Genomic DNA, 26,044 nt, shown 5'->3' on the forward strand with positions numbered 1-26,044 from the left:
GGGGGGGGGTCTACTAGGGGCTGTGCTGGTTGTATAGATTACAGAATAACAGGAGAGGTCATTCACTGTACAGATGGGATGGCATGGCATTTGAAATGTAATTTCTTTCTCTTTTTGCTCAAATGATGCCCTTAATACTGTATACATATCAATTCAGTGTTGTGTTATACCAGCAACACAGTCTCAATTTATTTACGCATAAATATAGGAAATCATAAATTCAACTGAATAGTCATACTGAAATTATTTTAAACTATTTGTTCATCAGTGTATAAATGTCCTATTAAATATCATGATCATCATCATCATCATCATCATCATCCTCCTCCTCATCATCATCATCATCATCATCATCATCATCATCATCACAGGACAGCCATCTGCACAAAAAAAAAAAAACCTAATCCAAAAGAAAAATAAGCTTTTACAAGTACTATATGCTTAAGTGTGGCAATTTACTTTATATTTTAGTACAAACTCAATAAACTCAACCATTCTTTTAAAATGTTCATCTGTTTTAATGTGTGAATATATCTTCTCTATGATGTCACTTATTAATATTGAGTTGTGTTGCAGTTTGTTTATACTGTTTTTCATCAATATATTATAGGTCTCAGATATACTGTATATAGACATGTCTCTGAAGTGTTTGGCTCCAAACACCAAACATATTGTGCATTGTATTATCCCATAATCCCATAATCCCCTCTGTTTCAGCCCTGTTTCCAAAGTGCTGATTCTCTGTCTGTTACTTTAGATGAAAATAAGGAGCCACTCCCCACGCCCCTCTGAGAGATATTTGGTTAAAAAGAACACAATGGTGCTCTAGGAGGAGATGCAGGTGATAAGGTACCTGCATCTCCTCCTAGAGCACCATTGTGTTCTTTTTAACCAAATATCTCTCAGAGGGGCGTGGGGAGTGGCTCCTTATTTTCATCTAAAGNTGTGTGGCGATGTTGTGTGTGTGTGTTGTGTGTGGTGTGTGTCGTGGTGTGTGTGGTTGGGGGTGGTTTGTGGGGCGGGGTACATTATGGAAAGATATGCATCTTAGGCCCAGCTGTCCCCTGCGCTCCTGCCGTGTCTGTGCTCCTCTGCCTTTAAGCAACACCCTTTACACTAATAAACCCCCTGTTGGTACATGGATTCTATTAACGATATGCGATCCAGTTCACGAACACTCATTTTAAAACGGAAAGAAAACGCCCTCTAAAAATCTTGGCCTTTTTTTTTTTCCCGTTGTATGGCATCAGTTGTTTACCCCGGCCCTTGGGGGAGAGGCAGCGTTTAGAGAATGCATAGAGCTGGGTGTGGAATGTGTTAGAAATCTTGTAAAGAATGGGAGTATTTATGTCGGCTTGCTTCAACTGGAGAAGGAGTATGGCCATTCTCAAGTACTAATTACCTCAGATTTTTTTTCAGGTTCGAGAATTTTGTTAAAAAAAACATTCTCTGTTGCTCCCTCGTTCTCCCACAGGTGTGTGTGTTGGAGTTGGGTGATGGATTGATGAGCTATGGATACGAACCCGAGCTGTTAAAGGGTGGTTTCCAGGATTAATGTCAATAAATCCAGAGGGGGTGCTTCCCCATCCCTGATCTCATAAAAAGGAAATTGGGAGGAGGAAATTGAGTTGGACATATTCAGAGGTGGACTGGGGTAAGGCAGTTGGATCTAATACATCTTCTTCCATATGTGTTAGAACATTGATTAATACTAGTTTAAGTTGTTACACCAAGACTTCATTTCTCAAGGCGACAACTTGCAAGAAAATCTACCAGGGACTGGATTCCGACTTGCCCTTAGATGTAAACAGGTGCCAAGGCTAATTTATGCCACATGTTCTGGTCTGGTGTCCCAGGCTGTAAAGATTTTTTGACAAAGTCTTTACAGCCTTCTCAATCTATTCTATATAATAAAAATATAGAGCCTGGCCCTACTTGACAGCCAATCTTGGTTGTCTGGCACCAGAGGAAGCCAGGACTTTAACAACTGCTCAAGGAAGAAAGCAATGGCATTTCTCGTTATGTTGCCAGGAGTGATTTTAATTTTAAACTGGATAAAAGACAACACCACCATTCTCATAACGATGGATAGAGGATGGTAAGACACATCTTAAATTGGAGCACCTTAGATTTACATTGCAGGCAACACTAGAAGTTTTATAAGGTCTGCAGCCTTTTATTCGCCCCATTCTTGAACGGGAGCTTTCATCTGCTTCAACATAACTGGCAGCACCCCCCCCACCCCCTCACCCCTCCTTTATTTATTTTTTTATTTTATTTTTTATTTTATTTTCTTCTGTCGGACATTGTTGTTTATTTATGCATTTTAACCTAAGAATGCCTGTCTTGTTATTGTTCCTTTAGTTTAGACCTGTATTTAGGTGAGTATGTGATGTGTATTTTGAGTCTTGTTATTTTGTGTTGTACTGGATGTGTGTTTGTATACAAAAATCAATAAAAACACTTTGATTATTATTATTATACCTCGCTCACAAATGAATGAAGACAAAAGCTCATACTGTTCAATGTCATAAAACAAAAAACAAATAAGATAAGAAAAAAAGAAAAAGCGATGATATGGGTTCACTAAACGGTTGCTGGCAATCATGTTGTAATTTAAAGACTCTTTGAAACTGGATCATTTGCATTTTTCCAATCACAGTGCATCTATGTTCTTCCCAGAGCAGAGTTATGATTTTGAAAACTTGATGTAATAATTTCCACCATCATGTTTGGCGTCTTATCTGAAAGACCTCCTTTCACTTCATAAGAGTCTTCAGATGGGGTTTTGCTTTACAGCCTGTGTGAAGAAGGAAGAGGAAATAATTGGTCAACGCTGTGGCTGAGGCAACACTCCAAACTAAATCTTCCATGGTGAATGTTACCCATTCCTGCAGGAACACAAACAGGAACAGCCTGGCTGGGCGAGAGGAAATTTCTGAGCCCTGCCTCGGGATGGGGAGGGCTCAGTCTGCTGGTCATGCCCAGAAGTCTCCGGCCTCACTGGCATCACAAGCCAAGAAAATGTTGAACAGGAAGAACAGGAAGATTGTGTTTCAGAAGCTGGTATTGCTACGACTCAGAAACAGTGGCTGACCAAGACTTACTGTTAGTGGAAAATGCAACAAATGACATCTTGTCATGTCTTCTCATGTTAAGTTTGAACACCTCACACCATACATGTAATGCTCTTCCATGAATAAAACTCAAAGGGGCACGCACTTTTGTCAGTTTTCTAATGTTATATAATACTCTTAAGTCTTCTATTTTTTCTTGATTTGTGTGATTTTTATGTACCTCTCCTGTCACAAATGTTTTTTATACTGTTTGTATTGGTGAAAAACAAAGACTTAATTAGGTTGTTGACTCAACAGAATGTGAATATGGACATCTTTAAACGTATTAACATAACATGTAAGCAAAGTGAACAATACCAAGTGGTTCAAAAATATAAAAACAAGAGGATGGTCAGGGTTGGATGGGGAGGGTGGGTGTAAAATGTTGCTCCAATTTCAAAATGGCCATGTAAAAGTGATGTGATTGTTACTCATCTGCTTCATCAATGAGCAACTGATGTTAAATTAACAACTGATGAAGATCAGTATAAATACTATAATGTATTTAAATTAATGAACACATTTATGATTTGCATTGTGGAGGGGAACAGCAGTCATTCTATACAAAGATACTAAAGTTTGAGCACATACAGTACACCCTCCATATAAACAGGAAAACACTGCCACCTAGAGGATTTTAAACAGAAGATCTAACCAAAACCACACAGTCACAGTACTGGCCACACAGACTGTTTAGATGCCTAAAACCTCAGAAAATTGTTTCAACTTCGGATCAGTTTTCTTGTGCGTTATTCGTTGTATTTACAGCTGAAACTGTCAGTCGCTGTAGAGCTTGGAATATCCTCCTGCCAGTTAAATAGATCAACAGGTGTCTCCAATGTTGCAACCCAAAGATAGTTAAGAGAAATTGAGCTCATTGGAAGAGGGAAGAGATTCTCTGTAGCTGAACTAACTTCCAAATTAGCATATATGTTTATTCATGAGGTCATTACGGTGGCAATGCTGGATTTTTTTTCAGAAATTGTGTTATTTGAAAAGAGCTACTCTGCTGCCCTCTAGTGGCTTTTCTATAGCAGCACCATGAAGGAAACCGGTTTTAAAAGGTCACAAGGGACAAGATCAAGCAGACTTCATTATTCATTGAGGCAATATTAAGCCAGTTAAATTAATACAGTTTTTATGAGGGCAGATGAATGTGAGAATATAAAGAAAATTGATCTCTTGAAAATTAGTGTAGCACTTGAGAACGCCTTCACCAGAGGATTCCTGTCTTTGGTTAAGTGTTCAATTACCTAATCTTTTTCTCTTAATAATCATCTTTCGAAGCAAAGGAACAATCAGCACTAAAAAACTATTTAAAAAAACGTTTCGGTACGATTGATGAGAAACTCTTTTGACACTCGAGACTGTGGTAAGTATACCCTGCTTAGGTCATGTTTTTTACTAACCATGTCCATACACTGCAAGTTATTTTTTTGCCCTAAATAAAAAATAAATCTTAAAAGTGACCAGAAAATATTATTCAAAAGTTATACGATTTTTTGTTTAAGGCCATTTATTTAGTCTTCGAGGTTGGGCAAGTTACTTCCAAAATGTAATATATTACATATTACTTATTACTCTCTTTTGAAAGTAATAAGTTACATTACAATATTACTGTCTCTGAAATGTAATGAGTTACACTACTTTAGTTACTTTTTAGTTACTTTCACCAAAATAAAAAAGAATGGCTAGGTATTTTAAATGCTAAAATGTAGTTATTGTACATCCAGTGAAGGGCAATGTGGTGTAGCATAACAACTGTAGGTCCTTAAGGCTACTAACAACTTTTATTACACGGCTTAGTTGAATACTCGATTCTGATTGTAAATTCTTAACATGTGACACGTTGTTAATACAGCAGTGCATGCCGCTGTCAAGGACTATAATGAAGATTTCTAAGGAGGATCAAGAAAGATAAAGGAAAAGAGGTTAAAAGACGGAGCGCTGGACGTCAGATAAATCACCAGAAGAAGGCAGAGAGGAAGTAAACAATAACAGGACACGGAATGGGCTCTGTAGTTTGTTTAGTATATGGCCGTGTACAGGCCCGGTTCCAGAACAAAATGACTCAGGGTGCATCTGAGATTACAGGGGGCGCAGCAGTAGTAGGTTTACATGAGCAATAGTGGCCGGCAACAGCAATGAAAAATAGCATTGATGGTCCCCAATGAACAGATTATGGCATTTGTTATGTTTTGAAACCAAGCAAGTGAGAACATTTCAAGTGAGTTAGAAGTGCAATCCTGAAATATTTCATATAGTCCAAAGTGGACTATGGCAAAGAAAAGCACAAAAGCTTCAAAACTGTACTGATAAAACAAATGAGAACATATTCTAAATCAAGGCAAATATTATTTGAACCAGCTCATGGTTTGAAATGGCAAACATTGAAAAGCAAAAGTATTATTAAAACCATGTACTACATCATCACCTTGGTCCCATCTCTGGGAAGAGAATATTTACTGTGCTTAAAAACTGGTATCACATCATCATGTGAGGTTGACTTTGTGACCTGGAGAACATTTCAGTTGCAACATTAGCTCGTTGATAAGCTTGGGATATGAGATATTTTTGTAGCCATTCGTGGTGAAGGCATCTGTGCTATTGTATGCATTATGTTTGACCCAACATTTCTACAGGCATGGCAGAATATGGCACTATTTTCACATGAATATTCCATTGTCTATTTCTATACCACGAGCTGCAAAATGACCGCCTATCCCCACTGTGTACAGGCGGGTACTTGTTAAGACATACCTGGGCAGGCTCTGTTTTGCCGTGGTATCCTGGCACCTGCGGGCCGCAGAGGGGCGGCGTATAGTTTCGGGCGACAAAGACTGCTGCTCCAGGGTTGAGGGCGGCGAGTCAGGCGGGAGTAAGCTAGTGTCCACAAGGGAGGATAACGTGATGTCCCTATCTGACCTGTTGCTACTGTCTGCAGTAGATGCAGTGTTGCTGGCGTTTAGTGATGGTTGCTTTAACCATTTTCGTATTTGATAATAATATATTACTGTAACTCCGTTACTTTTGTAACGCGTTACACCCAACACTGATCAAGACACAATACATGAACAACAAACAACAAACATTTAACATAACAGCACAATCACTGAGTTCCAACACATAATACAAGATGGAGTTGTATATCACAGCACACTGGGCTGATGTTTTCCGTTGGCAGGGATTGGTTGTCCGCTCTCTGACCCTGCCTCTTGACCTGTCCTCTCCTGCAGGCTCCCTGGTGGTTTGTACAGGCCTGTCCTGCTTATGAGCTGTTCACAAAAGCCCTGAGGATGTCAGCTGCAGTGTCACTGGGAAACTTCACAGCTTTGCAAGAAGGAACTCTCATTTGTTTTACTCCGGTGGGAAGAGCTGGGTTATTGGTGCCTGCATGGTGGCTATTTAGATTATCTGTCAGATGCTGCTTTGTCTTATATTTGCATGATGGATGAGAGGTTGTTTCGGGCAGTTTTCCGGGAGGGCATTATATGACTATGGTAAACATAAACATGTATCCATTGTTAATGTCAATAGGTGTGTCATGTAACATACGTGGGTAGCTTTTAGGTGACGCTCTTTTGTGGAGACTTTGAACGCAACAGTAAATATGTGACTTGTGGGTGGAGCTGTAGGTTCAGACCTGCTGTACAAGCTCTGACTCAGTGATCGGGGAGTTGTTGCAAAGGATGCCACCAGTCAGAGGAAAACCATCACAAGTAAGAAATGCGTAGAAATACAGCAAGATTTGTCAGATATTTTCGTTCTTATTTTAATTGTATCTTGTGGTGGAACATTACGGGACATAATTCACTGTGTTATAGAAAGTGTGTTGCGCCACGGAACTGTTAAGTAGCGCACCTGTGGTTTGTTATCATTCTAGCTTGAGTATGTAACTAAGTTATTCCTACCTTTCTGTGGATACTAATGGTAAATAAAGTGTGGAGTTCCATACTCAACACGCCGCCTCCGACTCCCATTCATCGGCTCAAAAAACTAAATAATATGCCTTGTGTTTCTTTCAGAACCTTTCAGATGTTTTATTTATCGAGTGGACAAACAACAGCTTCGTAACCATGCATGCAATAGCATGTGATTATGTTGACTTTTCTCTGAGGATTTCATTTTTCAAATATAATTCGCTCTACCCGGAGGACGACCGTTTGACTGGAAAGAGAGACTGAAAACCCTAAGGTGAAATGCTCTTTTAAAGATAACTATAAAGTTGTCTTTATGGCGTTTCAAGATGACAGAGCCTAACTTGAGGAACGAAAGCAACTATGGGATCTATTTTGCTGAAACCTTCAATGGATCTCTTGTGGACCAAAACGACAGCATCACGCCATGTGCGAACTTCACAATGGACTCAAAGGTAGTCGGGGTTGGCGTCTTTCTCGCCGTCTTTATTTCGGTGGCAATTGTTGGCAACATTTTGGTTATCCTGTCTGTTGTCTGCAATAAACATTTGCAGACTGTCACAAACTTCTTCATTGTCAACTTAGCCATCGCGGACCTGCTTCTGAGCATTATTGTGCTGCCTTTCTCTGCATCTCTGGAGGTTCTGGGATGCTGGGTGTTTGGCCGTGTTTTCTGTAACATCTGGGCAGCGGTGGATGTGCTCTGCTGCACCGCATCCATCCTCAGCCTCTGTGTAATCTCCATCGACCGGTACATAGGTGTTAAACACTGCCTGAAATACCCAACTATAATGACAGAGAGGAAGGCAGTGGCTATTTTAGTGTTAGTTTGGGTATCATCCACTGTTATCTCCGTTGGACCGCTCCTCGGATGGAAGGAACCGCCGCCTGTGGACGAGAGAATCTGCAAAATCACAGAGGAGCCGGGCTACGCGCTCTTCTCCTCTCTCTTCTCCTTCTATCTCCCGCTTATGGTCATTCTCATCATGTATTTTCGGGTCTACGTGGTGGCCCGCAGGACTACTAAGAGTCTAGAAGCGGGCGTCAAACGAGAGAGAAATAAGTCGATCGAAGTGGTCCTCCGGATACACTGTCGCAGCGTGCTGGAGGACGCGCGCCCAAGCAGCTCAAAAAACCACCCGTTCCGGAGTTCGCTCTCAGTGCGACTGATGAAATTCTCCAGGGAGAAGAAGGCTGCTAAAACCCTCGCTATAGTGGTGGGGATGTTCATCCTATGTTGGATGCCCTTTTTCTTCTTCCTGTCGATGGGTATGTTTATAACTTTATAATATATTTCTATTTCCAGTGGTCCACGATAAAATCTGGCCCATGTGCGTCTTTTTCACCTATAGATGTTATAACTTTATGCTCAATGTAAAATGTAGGCTACTATTCTTAAGAACAGCAAAGCCCTCGTGATATGCACTTGAATTTATGAACCCACCTGCTGATATTGTGGGAAATTGTCTGCAGTTATATTTTGTTCTAGCTAATGTAAGAAATCATTGCATTTGCGTAATTTTAAGTGATTTAACTTGTTCAGCCTGCTATGGCTGCCGGTGTTTTATCAATGAACTAAAGAAAACGTAAATCAACTACGTCTAGGAACATAAACAATAATATTTTAACACAAAAGCAACTATAAATCTAATTTAATTTAATTGCTGTTTATTTTAATAAATAGGCCAGGAATTGATCCACAAGATTACAATTGTTATGAAAACACATATTTTGGTCAGAAAAGGTCAAATCTGTAACATGATCACGATGTGGATTGTTTTCCTGTCTGAAAGCCTGTTTTCATTCAGATGGCCTATATCAAATGCTTGAAAGAGCAGTCATAATAGACTGACATTCTTCAGTAATGAGCACTCTAAAACTGAATTCTGTCAGAATTGCAGCCATCACAGCTATTTTAGTAATACTCTCACATAGTAACACAACGAAAGAAAGCAACTTGTTTCAGTGTCTATATTTGTAGCAGAGCTTGGACTGCTCAATGTTAACAACAAATTAGACCTGCAAGACTTGAAAATGTGGGATTAAACTGAAGACTACATTTGCATGTTTGATGTTAAGAGCTTTTAAACTGACCACAGTATTGACAGGATGAGATATGGAAACAAGCATGAGACATACTCACTGAAGGGTTCAAATGCTTTGCAGGGAATGACCAATGCAAGTCACATAACTCGAGTATGCATCACAGTGGCAGTTACAGAAAATAATAGTATTGACAACATCCACACTTTCGGCTGCCCCTAGAATTTTAATTTGGAATATATTTCACATAATTGATTGTAAAAGCTGAGCAAATGGCCACTATCTTATCAATAGCACTTACAGCACTCTCTTTCTTGCTCCACCTCCAGATTTATTGAAATTAAATATTAAAGCAAAGCCTGCAGGGAGAGAGAAGGTGCCATAAATAAAGTAGGAACTATTAATCACTTTATTAAGTTAATAGGAGAGAAAGGCCAAGTTTATTTGTATCCATATGGATACTTCAACTCATCATATGATTGAAAATGTGTCAAGAGAGAAGTTAGTTTTAATGAAAGTGTATTGTGTTGTACGAATACATCACTCACTACAATGGGACATTAAACACATTATATCGCCATTACACATTTTTACAGTAAGATTAGGCAAAATACATATTGAGACCATTCTGAAACATGTTGATTTGGATTATGTTTGTATTGTAGCTAATGTATGAACAGAGAATCAGTGTCCTTAAGAAAGAACGTTCATAATACAATTACATTAAATTTGCTTTTTTGATCATAATAAACAGCCTGGATTTAGAATTCGTCCCCCAGGATCTCACATCTGAAAGAGTCCATGATTGAGTGTGGCACTCCTTGGAATCAGTATTCAAAAGAGAAAACAAAAGGGTGAAAATAAATGATTATCATTAGAGGAATATTAATGGTCAGACCACCAAGTACCCCTAAATTGTCCAAACATAATCATAGCTGTATCATAATGGATATAAAAGCCTAATAAATGTAAGAATTCTTGGTAATTTAAAGTCTTTGCTTGAAACCATCTGTCCTACACACAATCCTCTCTGACAAGATGTTGTGCAATTGTCACAAACTTGGATACACAAGGTACAAGACTCAAATGCACGACCTGGGAGACAAAGGTAAAGTATGCGAAAAGTACTTTATTCCAAAAATAGGATGTACAAATAAGGATCGACACTCTTGACGAGGTTTTCAAAAAATACAAAAGTGAGGAACAAAACGTACAAAAGACTTCTGGAGCATAAATTAGGCTTGAGACAAAATAACTAGTCGCTGGTACGCTGACTACTGGCATGGAGACAGGACAAGACGAACTGACACAAGACAAGGGGAGATATAAGCAAGAGGTAACTAGGCCCCGGTGGAAACAATCAGGGGTGGGGCTGACGCTGATGAGAGCAAACACATGAAACATGACTAGACTCAACATTTTTGACGGGACACAACACTNTTTCTCCTGGGTACAGACCGTCAGGAGTGACCCGGTCTGGCCGAGCTTCCCGGCCACCCGGAAGTGCCAGGAGGGAGCCTGTTCGGGGTGAAGCAGGCCAGCAAGGTCGCCGCACGGCGTCCCTTGCTCTCCTCCCCAGGGACCAGGTTGTCGTCCGCCAGACTGACCGGATGCATCGGTGTGCCTTCCAGGCGTCTGCAGCACGACATCACTCTGCTGTCTCACTCCATAGTGAGACTATCAGAACAGCCCTCCATACCCTCCGAGGCTTCAGAGGAGATAGAGGAAAGTGCTGCTGGATGCTCCAATCAGCCCCCAGCAGCAGCGCCCCCAGCAGCAGCGCCCCCAGCAGCAGCGCCCGCAGCCATGGCGTCAGGGCTCGCTGCAGAAGCCTGCTGTTTTTAAACTATCGGTCAATAAACTGCAGAGCTCGCTGCATTCCTCTGTCCCAGATATACCTCCTACACACGGTCATAATGAGCCCACGAGTGCCGTTATAACGTCTCGTGTGGACAGCACTGCACACACCTCCACTCATCCCCTGAACGTGTACGCACCGCATGATGAGAGCCGGAGTGAAACGCAGCGTGTGGAGGCTCCCTCACAGCCCTTTCGGTCCAGGCCCACCTTGGGTTGCCTCATGGGCAGCGGCGGCGAGGGCTCTGGCGTGGCTCGTCACATGACGACCACAGCACATCACGAGCATGTATGTCCGCTCTCAGTATTTCTGAGTATTTTCTGAGTGGCAGCGCATGTGTCTGATGGACAGATGGATGAGCAGGCGTAGCGCTCTAAGTACTGGGCCCCACTGGCTCCACGAATAGCTGAAGAAAAGCTGTTTGTGTGGGAGCAGATTGTCGGGCCTCCTTCCTATTTATACCGGAAGTGAGCCTGAGGGTGGGGCCCACCTCACCGGTGGGCGTGGACTACAAGTGTTTCAGTGCTGCGCGGGTGCGCAGGGGATTACCCAATAGCGATAGCCTTAGAGGGCGAAGCCTATACTCATAGAAGCTGTAGTTACAGTAGGTAACTTCAGTTTTTCCTTCCTGTCTCTTTTTTCCCTCCTTTTTGATGACCTGATTTTGTTCACCTGGTGCCTTTGTTTTGTGCCTTCCCTCAACAGCTGTGTATGATCTTTATGATTAGTCTTGTGTGTTCATTGTCGGTTTGTCACCTCCTACCTGTTTCCCCGAGGTCAAGCCTGTATTACCGTTCATTTTTCACATGCCCTTAGCAGGTCTCTACTAGTTTAGTTTTTCTTTATTTTTTGTTTGGTTCTGCCATGCTTGTTCTGGTCCCGTTTTTGTATCATCTTCATTTGATTAAAAGTTAGCTTTTTGTTTATACTTTATACTTGCCTCCTGTTCATTCTGCGTTTGGGTCTGGATTTGTCTTACTTATAATTCTGCTATTCTTTAGGATTTTGACTTACAAACCAAAGTTAACCTGTTAATATGTAGTGTATGGTGACCTTACCGGGCTGTGTCACAGATGTTAATGTAAGGATGGTACTTATTGGTTTTTTAATGCCTCTGTGCCATAACTAAAAATAAGAATACTATGATTTGCAGGTCTTCAGACAACTGCAAGACCCGGAGATACATGTGAAGGTGAGTGTGAAAAAAATAATTGAAAGGCAAAATTCACATTTATTGTAAGTCATATTTACGCTGAAAACCTGTAATCTTACTGGCAGGGCTCTTAGTTTCACTATAACCACAGTCAGTCTTCCATCTAGGTTTATTTGCAAGTAAAAGAGGAGCAGTTATGGGTGAGCTTGTTGAACAGGCTACAGTTTTAGGCTGGCAAAAATGATATTACATGAATGAACATGACTGCTTACTTCATTAAAATCAAAGGCTAGACACTACTTATTCTCAATAAAATATACATAGAGTCAGTCCACCAAGATGGCTGGTGGTTATTTTATACAGGAGTAAATCAAAAAAACAATTAGAAAGAGTACTGGAGCCCTGTGAATTGCACCTCAATAGATGTTTCAAGCAATTTGTACTTCTGGTCAAAACCCCAGTGACTCATTTAAAATATGATATTTTGATAGCAGTTGGCCAGATGCTGATATTGGTTGAGATGTAACATGCTTGAACAATGAGCAGTGCTGCAGCCTTTTTCTGATTTGTGTGATTTGGTGTTTAAATCGACTCTTGCAGTTTGAAAACAACTGCTGCGCTTATAAACTAACAAATAACTTGAACATGTTAACATTGATACTTGGCCACTTTGATTTGCCAGATTAAGCTCAGTTTAATCAGATTGACTCTGATTCTATTAATTCCATATTTAACTTAATTATATGTATGACATTGACAACTTTTGCTATTTAATTGTAGATTGGGTAGGTATGAGGGGCAGAAGAAAATAATGAATGCATTGAAGCCAAGCTAGTATACTATTGTGGTTGTTATACACAGTGGTCTAATCATAAAGCAGGATTCATTTTGTGAACATGCCGCAAAAATAGAGTCCTTATGTGAAAATAGGAATAGGAATTAGGTTATTATTTGAAAGTATAAAAGTAAATGTTCATCTGTATTCTCTTTAGCAGCTCCAAGCCATTGTTACAGTCCATTATTGTTTTAGCACCGGTGCTGTCTGTACAAAATAAGCAATCAAGCGAGTCTCTCAGGAGGGCACTCTTTCTTTGTTAAAATGTACCTTTATAACAGCACATTGCAGTAAGAACCAGTGAATTTTATCACTCCATTTAAAAAATAACTTTGAGTTATGATGTTAAAGTCTGTTTTCTTTACAGAAGAATGAGTGAGAATATATGTAATAATGTTTTGGAGGGCATGTGTTAAAGACCAAAACATAGAGCTGTGGAACCATGACAACAAGCTATTATGGATTTATTTGTATTTGTTGTTGATCATTGGGTTTGTGTGTATACCATACCTTTTTATTCCTTCCAATAATGGCCGGAGTTTGATAGTTCATCCCATATACTTCAATATGTGGCCTTTATATTTTTTACTGTCAGAGGTATAGTATGTTTTAATCCTTTATGGGTTGTCTTTTGAAATTAATTGTATTCTGTTTTTTTTTCATCTCTTTATTTTAATTGTCATGTTTTTGGTCAGGATTACAAATGAAAACTGCTTGTTTGACTTTCCCCTGTGTGAAAAACATTAAGTATTAATGTCATTGTGGAATGAAGCTAGTAATAGATGGTGAATTAAGGTTAAATAGTGTTGATGGAGTCTCTAGCTTTTTTCAATTTGTTTCTGTATGTTGCTTGCAGCTACAGCCTCATGTTAGTCTGTTACTCCCTTTGAATTATTCAATTTGCATTTTTTTTCAGACATCAGATGCTCATTTACCTGTTTGTCTTTGTTAACACATGCAGATATTGATTTCTGTTAATCCACTTGATTTGTTTATTGTCTAATACTGCACAATTTTTACCTGCCAAAAACGTAAGACCTTAAGGGGAAAGGAATTACGAGGTAAAACATTCAACGCAATGGTGACCTCTGCTGGATGGGGTTATTATTATTATTTTTACCAAGAATCAAGGATTCCTTACAGTAATTTAACAGACAGACAAAGTCTGTGTCCTCTCTTTTTTTATTTACAAACATTAGATAAAGAAAATACAAAAAAAGCATGTTCATTTCACATTCACTTTTTGATGCATATGACAGAAGGGACAAGGAGATACATGGGTTTATATTCACACAAGTGTACATATTAATGCCAAGTCAGCTTATAAATCAACCACTTGGAATAAATACTGCGCAGCATTTTTATTGTTTGATGGACTTTTATCATTCACAATGCCTTGTCAAAAAGAAAAATCGCAGATCAAATATCATAATACATCTAGTTGATTAAATCCAGAAATCCTGACAACATAATAATTGCACTGCTCTTATTTCATTCCGTTTCATTTAAAAATATCTTATTTTATCCTTTACAATTGTGTTTTTTTTAATTTATTTATAATCAGCTGAATATCAAACAAAGGCAGTCATCAAATAGTGTCAAATCAAATGTTTTATAGTTCAAGACATGGAGACTGATATAAACATTTGAACGTTGAAGGAATAAGCAGTAATAATGAGGCTAATGTTAAATATCTTGTCAAAAGTGGGTTAACCTGTGGGCTGTACAATGTCGATGAACAGAGTTTCCAAGTGACAGCAGTCAAAGTTAGTCCAAAACGTTAGCTACTCCTTGTCTCTTATAAAAGTGGCTTTTAGGAGTTTACAACAATCGTTTCATCTGATTTAACAATAAGGATTAAGATAAAGTTTAAGTCCTATTTGTGCTGGGTTTAAGCCATCATTCTCAGTCCACAACTTTGATTCTCAAATGTTTTGTAAACACATAAAGTGAGGCCCATCACAGTCTTTCATACACGTGAATGGAATTTTAAGTTATTCAAATATTCTCTGGTGGCCGTCTAAATGTCAGTCTCTTTCAGGCCGTAGCAGTCTGCAAGATCATATAACTGATAACTGCTCTGCTCACAGGAGTTATAAATCCCCATAGAGACGGTGTCCACTATGTCAATCCGACCCACTGCGGGTGAGCTTCCTTTTCCCGGCCCTCCCTTGATTTTATTTGACAGGTTGTTCACTTTCTCTTTGAGCTGGAAGGAGGATTTTTGCAGTGGTGGAAACAGACTCCATCTTTTGAAAGCTGGAGAGCGCCCTTTCCCCTTGTGTAAAAAAGAGCTGCCACAGGATTCGTTCACAGGGAAGCCAATCTTACGCTCTCCCCTCTGATCTCTTGTCATTCCCTTTACAGCCGTCCGCCACTTCTGGTCATAGAAGCGACGCAGGACCCTCTTTCTTTGGTGACACTGGCACCTGAGGATCCGAGTGAACGCCCGCTGGAACTCTTTGCTGGAGCAAGGGTAGATCATGGGGTTGATGCAGCTGTTGAAGTAGCCCAGCCAGAAGATCACCTTGAAAAGCGTTTCCGATGGTTTCAGTGCTGAGAAAAAGGCACCTATACAAGAAGAAACCATAAGAAATATTTGTGAGTAAATGCAAACTGCAAGTACTGTCTACTGCTGCATTTTCACAAAGTATCTTAAACTATACACCAAGAACAGTTACAGAAAAATGTAAATAGATCATCATCAATCATGATTGATGATTTTTTCAATTTGGACTTATAAGTTTACATTATTTAAAAATAAACATATAATACATTTTTAAATGGGGTAAGGTTTGTAAGAAACAATATAAAAAAGCATTGTAAAATCAAACAATGTGTATTTACAGCTGTATTATTCTTATGCTACATTTATACATTTGTCATCCTTCTGACACTTGGGTGTTCACAGCACTTTTTTAGGATGATTTATTGTGCAGCAATAACGAGAGTTGACATTGTGTAGACTTTGATTAATGGGGAAAGACATTAACAGTGCATGCTTCCACCACAAGCCCTAATGCAAAAAACTAGTTATGAAGCTCATGTGATAATAAGATGGATTTTTAAAGTGCTAAGTACATTATATTTTTGAATGATTGTAATGTATGTACATTTGACCATCATTAACTTGACAGCTGACAACATGAATGGAATTTATATAATTTCCTTAGGTGTATGCTTTTTTCTGAGGGCATGAGGTAGAATATACACCTTGTCTTGATAGGTGTTAAAAACGAGACAGCACAAATGCAGAGTAGTAGTACCTGATTTAATATGTAATGCATGTATGCTGCCCTGACTTGTGCAGAGGTTTATTCAAACCATGTGTGTGTCATTAGTGCCAGAATGATGGAGAATCCAGCCTTAGACAACTTCAAATATTCCTGATCAGCTTTCTCTGAGATGATGGAGCATTCAAATTGAAGAGCTTAGTCTTTTTCAGGGACTAGTTGATTAAAGACAATATGATAACTTTTGGCTGTTAACAAGATTTCATATATCTTTACAATAAAGAATATTACAATAATTATAAAATAATAGTGTGGGGTTAAAAGGTCATGTTTTTCTGCCCTAGTTGTTTGGTTCAATTAATAATACTCGCTATGGCAATTTATGTATGATATTAACGCTGCCTTTTCCTATTGCTTTATAGACTCCCATGGCTTGGATTTAACACAGTTGTTGAACCTGGACACTGATGCAACACGTCTCATTGGTCTGCACTGCCTGTGCCAAGTAGTCCATTTTCATTTCAGTTCTGTTGGTAGGATAATGTGGAAATAAACGAAAATGGCTTGTATGTGATTTTCCAAGTAATGGTTTCATTCTGCTTTGACATCAGCTACGCACAGCATACTGTGTACTTGATTGTGCCATTAACTCAGACACAAAAACGGTATAATAACTCGAGTCCTCACTTTTACTAGTAACATTATCTGCAGCATGAACAGTATTATGTGTGTAGCATCGGCTACCTGCCACTTCTATTCCTGTGAGACCTCATCTGTAAACAAGGCTCAACCCGGTAAAACAATAAGATGAATACAGTGGTTAAATAAAGTGACGCTCTCCATTGATTCTTCCCACTGAAATTCACTCACCTTAACCCTCCTGTTAACCTCAGATTTACTTTACACCCTTTTTCCTCTGGGGTCAATTTGATCCCAGTAGTTTAAAACTCAAGACAATGATCATATTCCAAATTTTAACCAAAATGTATGTGTATGTGTTTTAGGTATCTTAGTTGACTACCTAAATAACCATTTAAATAAAACATTACCCCAACCTTCCCCCCTACAGACCCCTTTATACATCCTGAATTCCTATTATGTGACTATCAAAAAATATATAAATCACCATAAAATCTCACTGACTGAAATAAAATGTTAAAGTAAGATCTTTTTGATGTTGTTAAAGGACCAATAACTAAAGCAGAGGGTAGGTTTTTTTTACAATGACACATTTGCATGTAATAGTCACCTCGATATCATCCCACACAATCAACACAAATATGTCTAAGATGTTGACATTTCTATATGTTTTATACAACTAAAAGAGCCTGGGGTTAAATTGACCCCAAGGAAGACCGATGCGTACAAAGTGCGTAGAGGACATATAAAAAAGATCTTCATGTTCATTTTATGTTTACCCATTAGTCCGCACTAAATCAGGAAAAGTCATGAAATACTAAGCAAAAAAAAAAATGTGAACAATTTTTTTAGATACGTAAAACATTGAATGTGGTCAAATTGACCCCATGGATAACAGGAGGGTTAAGGCAGTCAGCCATTGATTTACCACTCTGGAATACAACTCCGACACCACAACTACTTTTATATCCGATGTTTGCAAGATGATTTATAATTTTGATATTTTTGTGGATGGGATTTTTGTTAAAGTTAATTCTTATACATGTTACATCATGAAATGCTTTGAATACATTATCTGATAAAGGAGTGTGGGGACCTTTCCAATTAAAAAAATAAAGTCTTTGTGTGACTAGAGGAATTCCTGATATGTCCGTTCCGAGTTACAGAACCTACAGTTACCAGAAACTGAAAATATTACAGTAGGTGGAATATTGTTAAAGTAAAAAGCATGCAATTTATTTTAGATCTTAAGTGTTATGGCTTGAAGACAACATAAGTCTTAAGATAATGGTTTCAATTGATCTTAGTAATCCTGTAGTGACTTTAGAATTGTCCCCAATATCAATACATATGTTTTGTATTGAAACAAATTCTCTATACATACATTTATTGCAAACAGTCATTTTCATCCAACCTAGTGCATTACTATTACACAGTAAGTGTAGGATGCACAATACCTTTTTCAAAACAAAGTCAACTATAAATCTTAATAATTGGAGGCTTGAAAAAAGTATGACAGTGTGTCTTTTATACTGATTGAGCTTATTTCAGCTACACATAAAGGAAAATCAGCCCATTCAACACTTTTGAATGATGCATACAAACAAATTAACTCTAATCATTGAGTGAGAATTGATTCTCAAAGGCTATTTCTCTTTTTACCATCAGTTTCTGGTATTCATGGGTCTGGTGCACTAATAAAACAAATCTTGTTAGGGCACTCTCTGCAGCTTCAGATGAGTCAGACAATCAGTCTAGGTTTGCATCATCGCAGAGAAAATGCCTGATTGGCCCAAGAGGTGCTAAGAGTGCAGGTCTGCCTCCCAGCTAAAGGTTACTCATTAATGATGTGCCTCAGCAGCGTACCAGCATCAATCTGTCTGAATCACCAAGTAAGCTGGGCTAGAAATGATAGGCTGTGTCTATTCCACACTGTCAATCAGTCCTTTAGGAAACAAACAGCCTGCCCCCATAGCGATCAACCCATCCCTATGGGGACTTTGTGTTTTAAACTTCTTCTGAATTCTGAGTCATATTGCTTTTGTGTCCCGTCAAAAATGTTGAGTCGTGATGTTTCATGTTTTTGTTTAGTCATTTTTTGTCTTGTCTCCCACTCACCTGTTTCATTCCAAGTTCCTCGACTCCCTATCCCTGTGTGTCTCCCGCTCTCATCAGCACCAGCCCCGCCCCTGATTGTTTCCACCTGTGCCTAGTTACCTCTTGTTTATATTCCCCAGTGTCCCCTTGTCCTGTGTCAGTTCGTCTTGTCCTATCTCCATGCCAGTAGTCAGCGTACCAGCGTACCAGCGACTAGTTATTTTGTCTCAAGCCTAATTTATGCTCTCGAAATATTTTATACGTTTTGTTCCTCACTTTGTGAGCGATTTTCTTTTTTGCCTTTTTTTAAACCTTTTTCACCTCGTCAAGATTGTCGATCCTTATTTGTACATCCTATTTTTGGAATAAAGTACTTTTTGCATACTTTACTGCATTTGAGCCTTGTACCTTGTGTTTCCAAGTTTGTGACAATTTTAAAGCCACTATTTCATCGTACACACAGAAACTTATGACTGTTAACCCAATTTTGACATGCAGTGAAATATTGAGGAACATTAAGTCCTTTTTTCCCCCTCTCTCTGTAAATAGCTATTCATATTGAAAACCACACCTATTCCTAACCAGCACTTTTGTAACTGAGCATCATTAGACCTTAATAGTATGTTTGTATTAGTCTATTGAAACCTTCACCACACGTTATACTTAATTGATATACTGTACTCCACATAATGGCAAAAAGCGTTTTTCTATTTATTTATAATAATGATAATCCACTTTATTTATATAGCACCTCTTCAGAACTGCTTTTAATCTGTAATATTTGTTTTAAGTGTGCTGTTTAATTATTTTTTATTTATTTTGTTACTGCAACAGTGTGTCTTTGAGTTTCTAGATAAGCGCTCTTTAAATAGAATGCATTATTATTATTATTATTATCATTATTATAGAACCTTTAATGCAAGATGCAGCCTAAGGTGCTTTACAGATACGAAATAAAGAAGTAGGAACATAATTAAAAACAAGTTATAAACAAACAGACAGAGTTATATCACAGAACCATAAAACAATAACACATAAACAGTGATACCTCTAAAATGACTCCAAATTAAAAGATAGGTCTTCAATTTACTTTTAAAAACTCCAATGGAGTTTGCTTTTCTAAGATCCAACGGGAAAAACATGAAGCAGCCTCCCCAGATTTCTTGTGTATTACTTTAAGTACTTCTAAAAGAAATGCATCTGAGGATCTGAGTGTCCTTGTTGGGTTATCAAAAGAAAGGCAGTCCCAGATGTGTGTAGGGGCCGGGTTATGTAAAGCCTTATAAATTATTAAAAGCATTTTAAAATCAACTCGGAAAGACACCGGTAACCAGTGCAGTGATGCCAGCACAGGGAACATGTGATGCCTTTTTTCTGTGTTTGTTCAAATCCTGGCCGCAGCATTCTGAATTAATTGCAATTTCTTTAAAGATTTTTTGGAGACCACGAGAATTGCAGTAGTCCAAGCGACTAGTAATAAAAGCATGTAAAACAATTTCAGCTGAGTTAGATTTCTGATACTGTTTGCCATTTGTTTACATTAGTTCATTCTATTGAAGTGCGTTCTATGAGTGTTAAAAGTTGCTTATAATCTGACATTGAAACTATGGTGACGTCACATGCTCAACCTCTCCAAGTGCAGGATCTCATTATTATGATTATTTAAACATTCAAAATGAATGTATACTGAGGAAATGAACCTTGATAGACCAATCTGTGACACCACAAAGCCTCAATATTACAATGAATGTTTCCTGAAGTAAAACCTTTTCCGATAAGAGATTCAAACCTCATGTGTTCGGATAAAGAAAAGAGAAAACAACATTTGAGACATTTGCTTTATTTAGCTTTTCCATTAAAGAGTGAATACTGACAGAGCAGCTGAGACACAGCCTCCCCTCCTAAATACATTCAAAGTGTGCTGAAGCAAAGCTTTATGAAATTGCATATTAAGCTTTTTCATTGATGATACTCTTGATCCAGACAAGGTATTTGGAGATCTCTGTGTAGACGTTGGGTTTATCTGGGTAGTCACAGATTCTGTTGTAGTTGTAAGACACAACACCAACAGCTATCCCGTCGCACACCAGAGGACCACCAGAATCCCCCTGTGAACAAGGAATATTATTAATTATTGATTATTTTATTTAAGAATTTTAAAGCATTTTTATAACAGCTTACATTTTACATCAACAAAGATAAATCATACCTGACAGAAGCCTTTGTCACTGCCATAACCACCGGCACAGATAACATCAGGAGGAATACCACCCCATGACTTAGAGCATGTGTTCAGGTTTATGACAGACACATCCACCTCCATCAGCCTATCAACAACTCCACCACCAGTCTCTGTTTCACCCCATCCAGCAACATGGCAGATTTTGTTTTCTTGAATGTGCATATTAGAAGAAGGAATGGCAATGATTTGTTTTTTGTTCCCGGCAACTTTCTTCTTCAGCTGGAGAGGAACAAAGTAAATCTCACAAAACTAGCAATGTGTGTAATATAAGATAATACTTTTTTATTCTTCAGACTTCAATGTGACAAAACATGGCTTAATATGAAGCTGAAAGTTAAATTATTAATTTGATGCAAAAAAAAAGTGTACTTACTTTGAGGAGCATGATGTCATTACCTCCGCTTACTTGGTTATAGGATTCGTGTTTGTATCTCTTTTCAATGTATCTTACATTTTCATCACCAACTTTGAGGAGATTGTGAGTGCCAACAACGACCCTGTCCGGTTCGCTAAATGAAAGATAATATTCAATATTGAAGATAATATTTAAAAATAAAAGGTGGTTAATATATCTTGAAGACTTTTCAAATAATTGAATGATTCAAAGATAGCGGATAAAGGAAGTTATACTCACTCGGGGCTACAGTGCGCAGCAGTGACCACAAAGTCTTCGCTGATCAGGAATCCTCCGCACAGATGTTTCTCGTTTTTTTGCAGGGAGACCAAAAACTCGTACTTATCATCTGGGGCTATTGTTCCTTTTATGATTTTACTCCCATCTGCTGAAATAAGTAAAAGGTCATAGGTTAATTTCAGTTAATGATTGGAGCATAATAAACAGAGTTCGGAGTATTACCATTTTGTCCGAGAGATGTCAGGACCTGAAAAAGCAGGAGTTTGTGCAGAGCATGCATGATGCCTGCAAGACAAATGACTTGCCTTTGATCTTCGGGGCATTAAGTCGATCCTTTTATGCAGCACTTTGTCTCATTAAAGGTCCCATGTTTTGGCCATTTCTACTGATCATAATTCCATTGTTGAGGTCTACTAAAATAGATTTACATTGTTCAATGTTCCAAAATCACATTGGTTTCTCATACAGCATCACTTTATAGTATGTGTATTCACTCTCTGTCCTAAACGGCTTGTGGGAGCTCCTGCCCCCCCCTCCCTATGAGCCCCACCTGTGCTCTGATTGGTCAGCTCTCCACCTCTGCTTCTGATGTAGTCCACCACCGTTACAGCCGGAACATCAGTGTTTATTTTTTACAATGCGCCCGTTTGGTTAGCAACCAGGAAGCGAACACCAGCCTTATAATCAAACAGGATGAGGATTGCTGCGGGGCTCGGGCTGCCCTCGCCCTGTGAGGCTCGGAGGGGAGCGGCAGTGTGAGGTGGGATAACTGTGGCCGGCTTCCTTGTTGCTGGCCCCGTGGGGGTCTGGGCGTGCCATGCCAGGCGGTTCACCCTGGAGCTAGCCTGGAAGCACAGCGGTGATCCGCTGGCATGGCACTTTGGTCTATATCCAGCATCAGGGAAACACAGCGGGCAAAAATTACACCTCACTACCTGGTCCGCTGTCGGCGAGGTTAGCCCTCGACCGGTGGGACTCTGTGAGCCGCTCGCGGGCAGTCCAACCCTGGCAGCAGAGTGCCTGCCCTGAGTGCTCCCGGGAATGCGAAACGGCGAAAAACTAAAAATCTACAACGAGCGGCGTTTTCTGGCCCGCGCCAGCATAGCAACAAGTCTTTTCTGTGTTTGACGCTTCACTCGGCCCTTTACAGCGCCGTGACTGTTTGACGCGACCCGTTATTGACTTTGCCCAGATATTTACGTGCCAGCAAAAAGCCTACATAACACACAAGGGCCCGGCAAATGGGACTAATGAATGTGCCCTCATGTCGTCAGAAGTTCTAAATGATCTGTGTTAATCAGACTGCTGCATAACAGCATCGAACTTAATGCAGCTTTGCGATCTGATTACCACATAAATATGTCCAATGCTGGGGTTTGCCCTGCCAGCTTGCCACACATTTTCATTAGTCCCCATTTTGCCGTTCGTTGTTTTTGTTGAAGCAGCGCCCCACTCAAAGTATTTATTGGGGTGGAATCTGCCAACAAACCAGGCCCCCCTGAAACCAGCAGAAACTGGTTTCCTGCTTCACTTCTGATCAAACATCAAAGTTGTGAAACGAATACTATTTAATCACTTTGATCATCATTTCACAGAAAAATGATCTAAATGTAAAATCTAAATTGGGGGTGAATGGTCGCTTCCTTCATATCAATCCCAAATCTGCAAAGTCTTGAGACTGCATGTGACACGGTTGCTTAAGGTGACACAATCTATCCACAGACACATGAGTACTAATAGGTATATGTTCATTTAGTAGAGTCCTTTTCATTTGGTTCTATACAAATAACTTTTATGATAAATATAATCTTAAATTGACCCTGTTCTATATTAAAAGCTAACATTTTGGGGACATGACCAAGTGATGCGACTGCATTCATCAAAATCTGCACATATCTTTCAAACTTAAATGATCTGCACAGCCAGAGTTAATGTTCAATGTTTCCAGACGGACATGAATTCATCTAATGTTACAGCAGGTTGGAAGGATAATTGAAAAAATAAACAAAATGAATATGCAGTGCAAATGTTAGGCCTTTACTTGAATATGAAGATTTCTAAAAAGGCCCAGTCACTTAATGACTTTAATAACTAAGGATTTCATGTCTTATAAGAAAGTAAATTCAAATAATTAAAAGATAAACATTTATGTAAATGTCCTCTTTCTAAAGAATAAAAAAAACGTAATTCAAGGCCGCATTACAAACTAGATATCTGGCAACTGCCCTCGGCATGTATACGTTTTTAATATTATGTTGTTTGGCACCTATAACTATCCTTATTTCTTAGTGATAACAAGCTATTGGGTGTTTCTCAATGTCGAGGAAGGCTGCTCCAGAGCCACTATTTCAAAACATTCAGCCAGCCGTTGTTTCTACACAGACCACTATTGCGGTAAGCATGTTGTAACTTCCGGTTGTTGTTGTCATCTCCGGGTATCCCGTGTGCCTGTTCTGTTGCTGATAGCGTATTATCTTAACTTAATCGATCGTTTTAAAACTCTTGATCACGGCAACTGCCTGACGTTGTAATCACACGTTACTACAGCTTAAGCACTCACAACTCTCCTTCTCTTAGCGACTGTAACTCCACAGTTGCCTACACTCTTTTCGGGTTTGCTAACGGTAGCTACTTTAGCTTGATAGCTAGCCTTGGCTCTTTCCCCACCCTCGGGTGCTATTTCCTGCTCTAACTGTCTCATGTTTGGTTACTTCCCTACCTCCTTTACTGGTACCGATACATGTGTTAAATGTAGTATAGTTGTTAGGTTGGAGGCGGGAATCATAGCCATAGAAGCCCGGCTCCGCATCTTAGAAAATAACTCAGCTACAGTAAAGCCCATGTTAGCCGGTGCGGACCGGCAAAAGGTAGCTCCTCTTAGCCGTCCCCCGGCAACTCCCGAGCAGGAGGGAGACTGGGTGACTGTTCTGAAGGGGAATAACGCGAAACCCGCAGGTCCCCACCAACCCGTTCACGTATCTAACAGATATTCCCCACTCAGCGAGACACCCGCTGAGAAGCCAACTCTGGTTATTGGTAGCTCTATTATGAGACACGTGAATTTAGAGACCGAAGCGTCCACAGTCACATGCATTCCGGGGGCCAGAGCGGGCGACGTTGAGGCGCATCTTAGACTGCTGGACTAAAAATAAACGTAAATACAGTAGGATTGTTATTCACGTCGGTGGTAATGATGTTCGTTTACGCCAATCAGAATGCACCAAACTTAATGTGGCGTCGGTGTGTAGTTATGCTAAAACAATGTCGGACACCGTAATCTTCTCTGGTCCCCTCCCCAATCACATTTAGGTGTCTTAATTGATGTGCCGGAGAGGCTGCGTGTGATAGTGTTGAAGATGTGAAGAGATTTCGCTGACATTAGGTGTACATCATAAATATTAGACATACGAGTAATATTAGTGATGAATGGTTTATGAACCAAATCTACGATCTGACTAGAAAAGGTCACCAAATTCAACCCGATTTGCTCGCGTATGTAAATTTCGAGTATAGAAGACAAAATCGACAACGTTAGTCGACATATGTGTTCAACAACACTGTGTAAATAGAGAAAAGGAGTAATGCATAATAATGGCTTACTGTGGAGCCAGACTCTGTATATCAACGAGAATCGATGAACTGAAACAGGAGGCAGGTACACACGTCTGGAAGTGTGCTGTCAGGAATGAACGGAGGGATTTGGGTAAACCCCATAGAAGAATAGACACTGGAACGCGCCCCTAAATGGTAGATACCTACTGACGGATTCCTCTCTCGCTATCGTCTCTGTTCGACCAACTCTAAAATTTTACCCATAATGGTACGGCTTGCCAAGACGAGCAAGGAATCCCAGGACGATTGACAAACCTCCGCCCTAAGTATCGGGTACTCTTCGGGGTGTGCAAACAGGTACCCCGAGGCGTATAATATACAGTGCTTGTTCTGTGGGAATTTTATCGAAGTCAGATGTGGCTTTATCACCTCCTTACGGGTACAGCGTAAGGGTAAGGGGTCTCTCTCTCCATTCTAACCCTGCATCCGGGCCGATTGTAGAGTCCATATAGAATAATAGAGGAGCGTAAGATTCTCCGAAGACAGAGGGGGGCTCGTTTGACCGCGGACAGGTTAATAACTCCATGTTTCTGTTCGCCCGCGTTTGCTACACACACACGACCACTTTGACCAGTGAGTCTTTTCTGTCTACCCGCTATGTGTGCGACTTTACACTTTGTGGGCCGTACAGGCCGATGATGTACGATTCGGTGGTAACTAGTCTA

General features: G+C 39.7%; 2 protein-coding genes and 1 pseudogene across 5 annotated transcripts; 1 reads left to right on the plus strand and 2 right to left on the minus strand.

Annotated features, from left to right (window-relative positions):
• The first annotated feature begins 6,773 nt into the window (after window positions 1-6,773).
• Window positions 6,774-13,301, plus strand: LOC104967310 (alpha-1D adrenergic receptor-like). Its single transcript, XM_010796722.1, has 5 exons — window positions 6,774-6,835; window positions 7,142-8,302; window positions 10,656-10,887; window positions 11,033-11,222; window positions 13,290-13,301. Exons 2-5 carry the CDS (start codon window positions 7,363-7,365, stop codon window positions 13,299-13,301), a joined length of 1,374 nt encoding a protein of 457 aa, XP_010795024.1. The 5' UTR covers window positions 6,774-6,835; window positions 7,142-7,362.
• An 846-nt stretch (window positions 13,302-14,147) lies between these two features.
• On the minus strand, window positions 14,148-15,512 carry LOC104967311 (alpha-1D adrenergic receptor pseudogene; annotated as a pseudogene).
• A 5,203-nt stretch (window positions 15,513-20,715) lies between these two features.
• LOC104966959 (chymotrypsin-like elastase family member 2A) lies at window positions 20,716-22,106 on the minus strand. 4 transcript variants are annotated; one of them, XM_010796319.1, is made up of 5 exons: window positions 21,990-22,106; window positions 21,768-21,915; window positions 21,507-21,642; window positions 21,101-21,352; window positions 20,716-20,999 (listed from the first exon to the last, which is right to left on the minus strand). In XM_010796319.1, the coding sequence occupies exons 1-5, from the start codon at window positions 22,045-22,047 to the stop codon at window positions 20,841-20,843; spliced, it is 753 nt and encodes a 250-aa protein (XP_010794621.1). In that variant the 5' UTR covers window positions 22,048-22,106; the 3' UTR covers window positions 20,716-20,840. The 4 variants fall into 4 exon arrangements, with proteins under 4 accessions (XP_010794621.1, XP_010794619.1, XP_010794622.1 ...); XM_010796317.1 differs by having other exon boundaries at window positions 21,507-21,648; XM_010796320.1 differs by having other exon boundaries at window positions 21,768-21,912; window positions 21,990-22,100.
• Between the last annotated feature and the right edge of the window lie 3,938 nt (window positions 22,107-26,044).

Source organism: Notothenia coriiceps, unplaced genomic scaffold (genome assembly GCF_000735185.1).
Source record: "Notothenia coriiceps isolate Sejong01 unplaced genomic scaffold, NC01 NC01_scaffold00037250, whole genome shotgun sequence".
NCBI classification, from domain to species: Eukaryota; Metazoa; Chordata; class Actinopteri; order Perciformes; family Nototheniidae; genus Notothenia; species Notothenia coriiceps.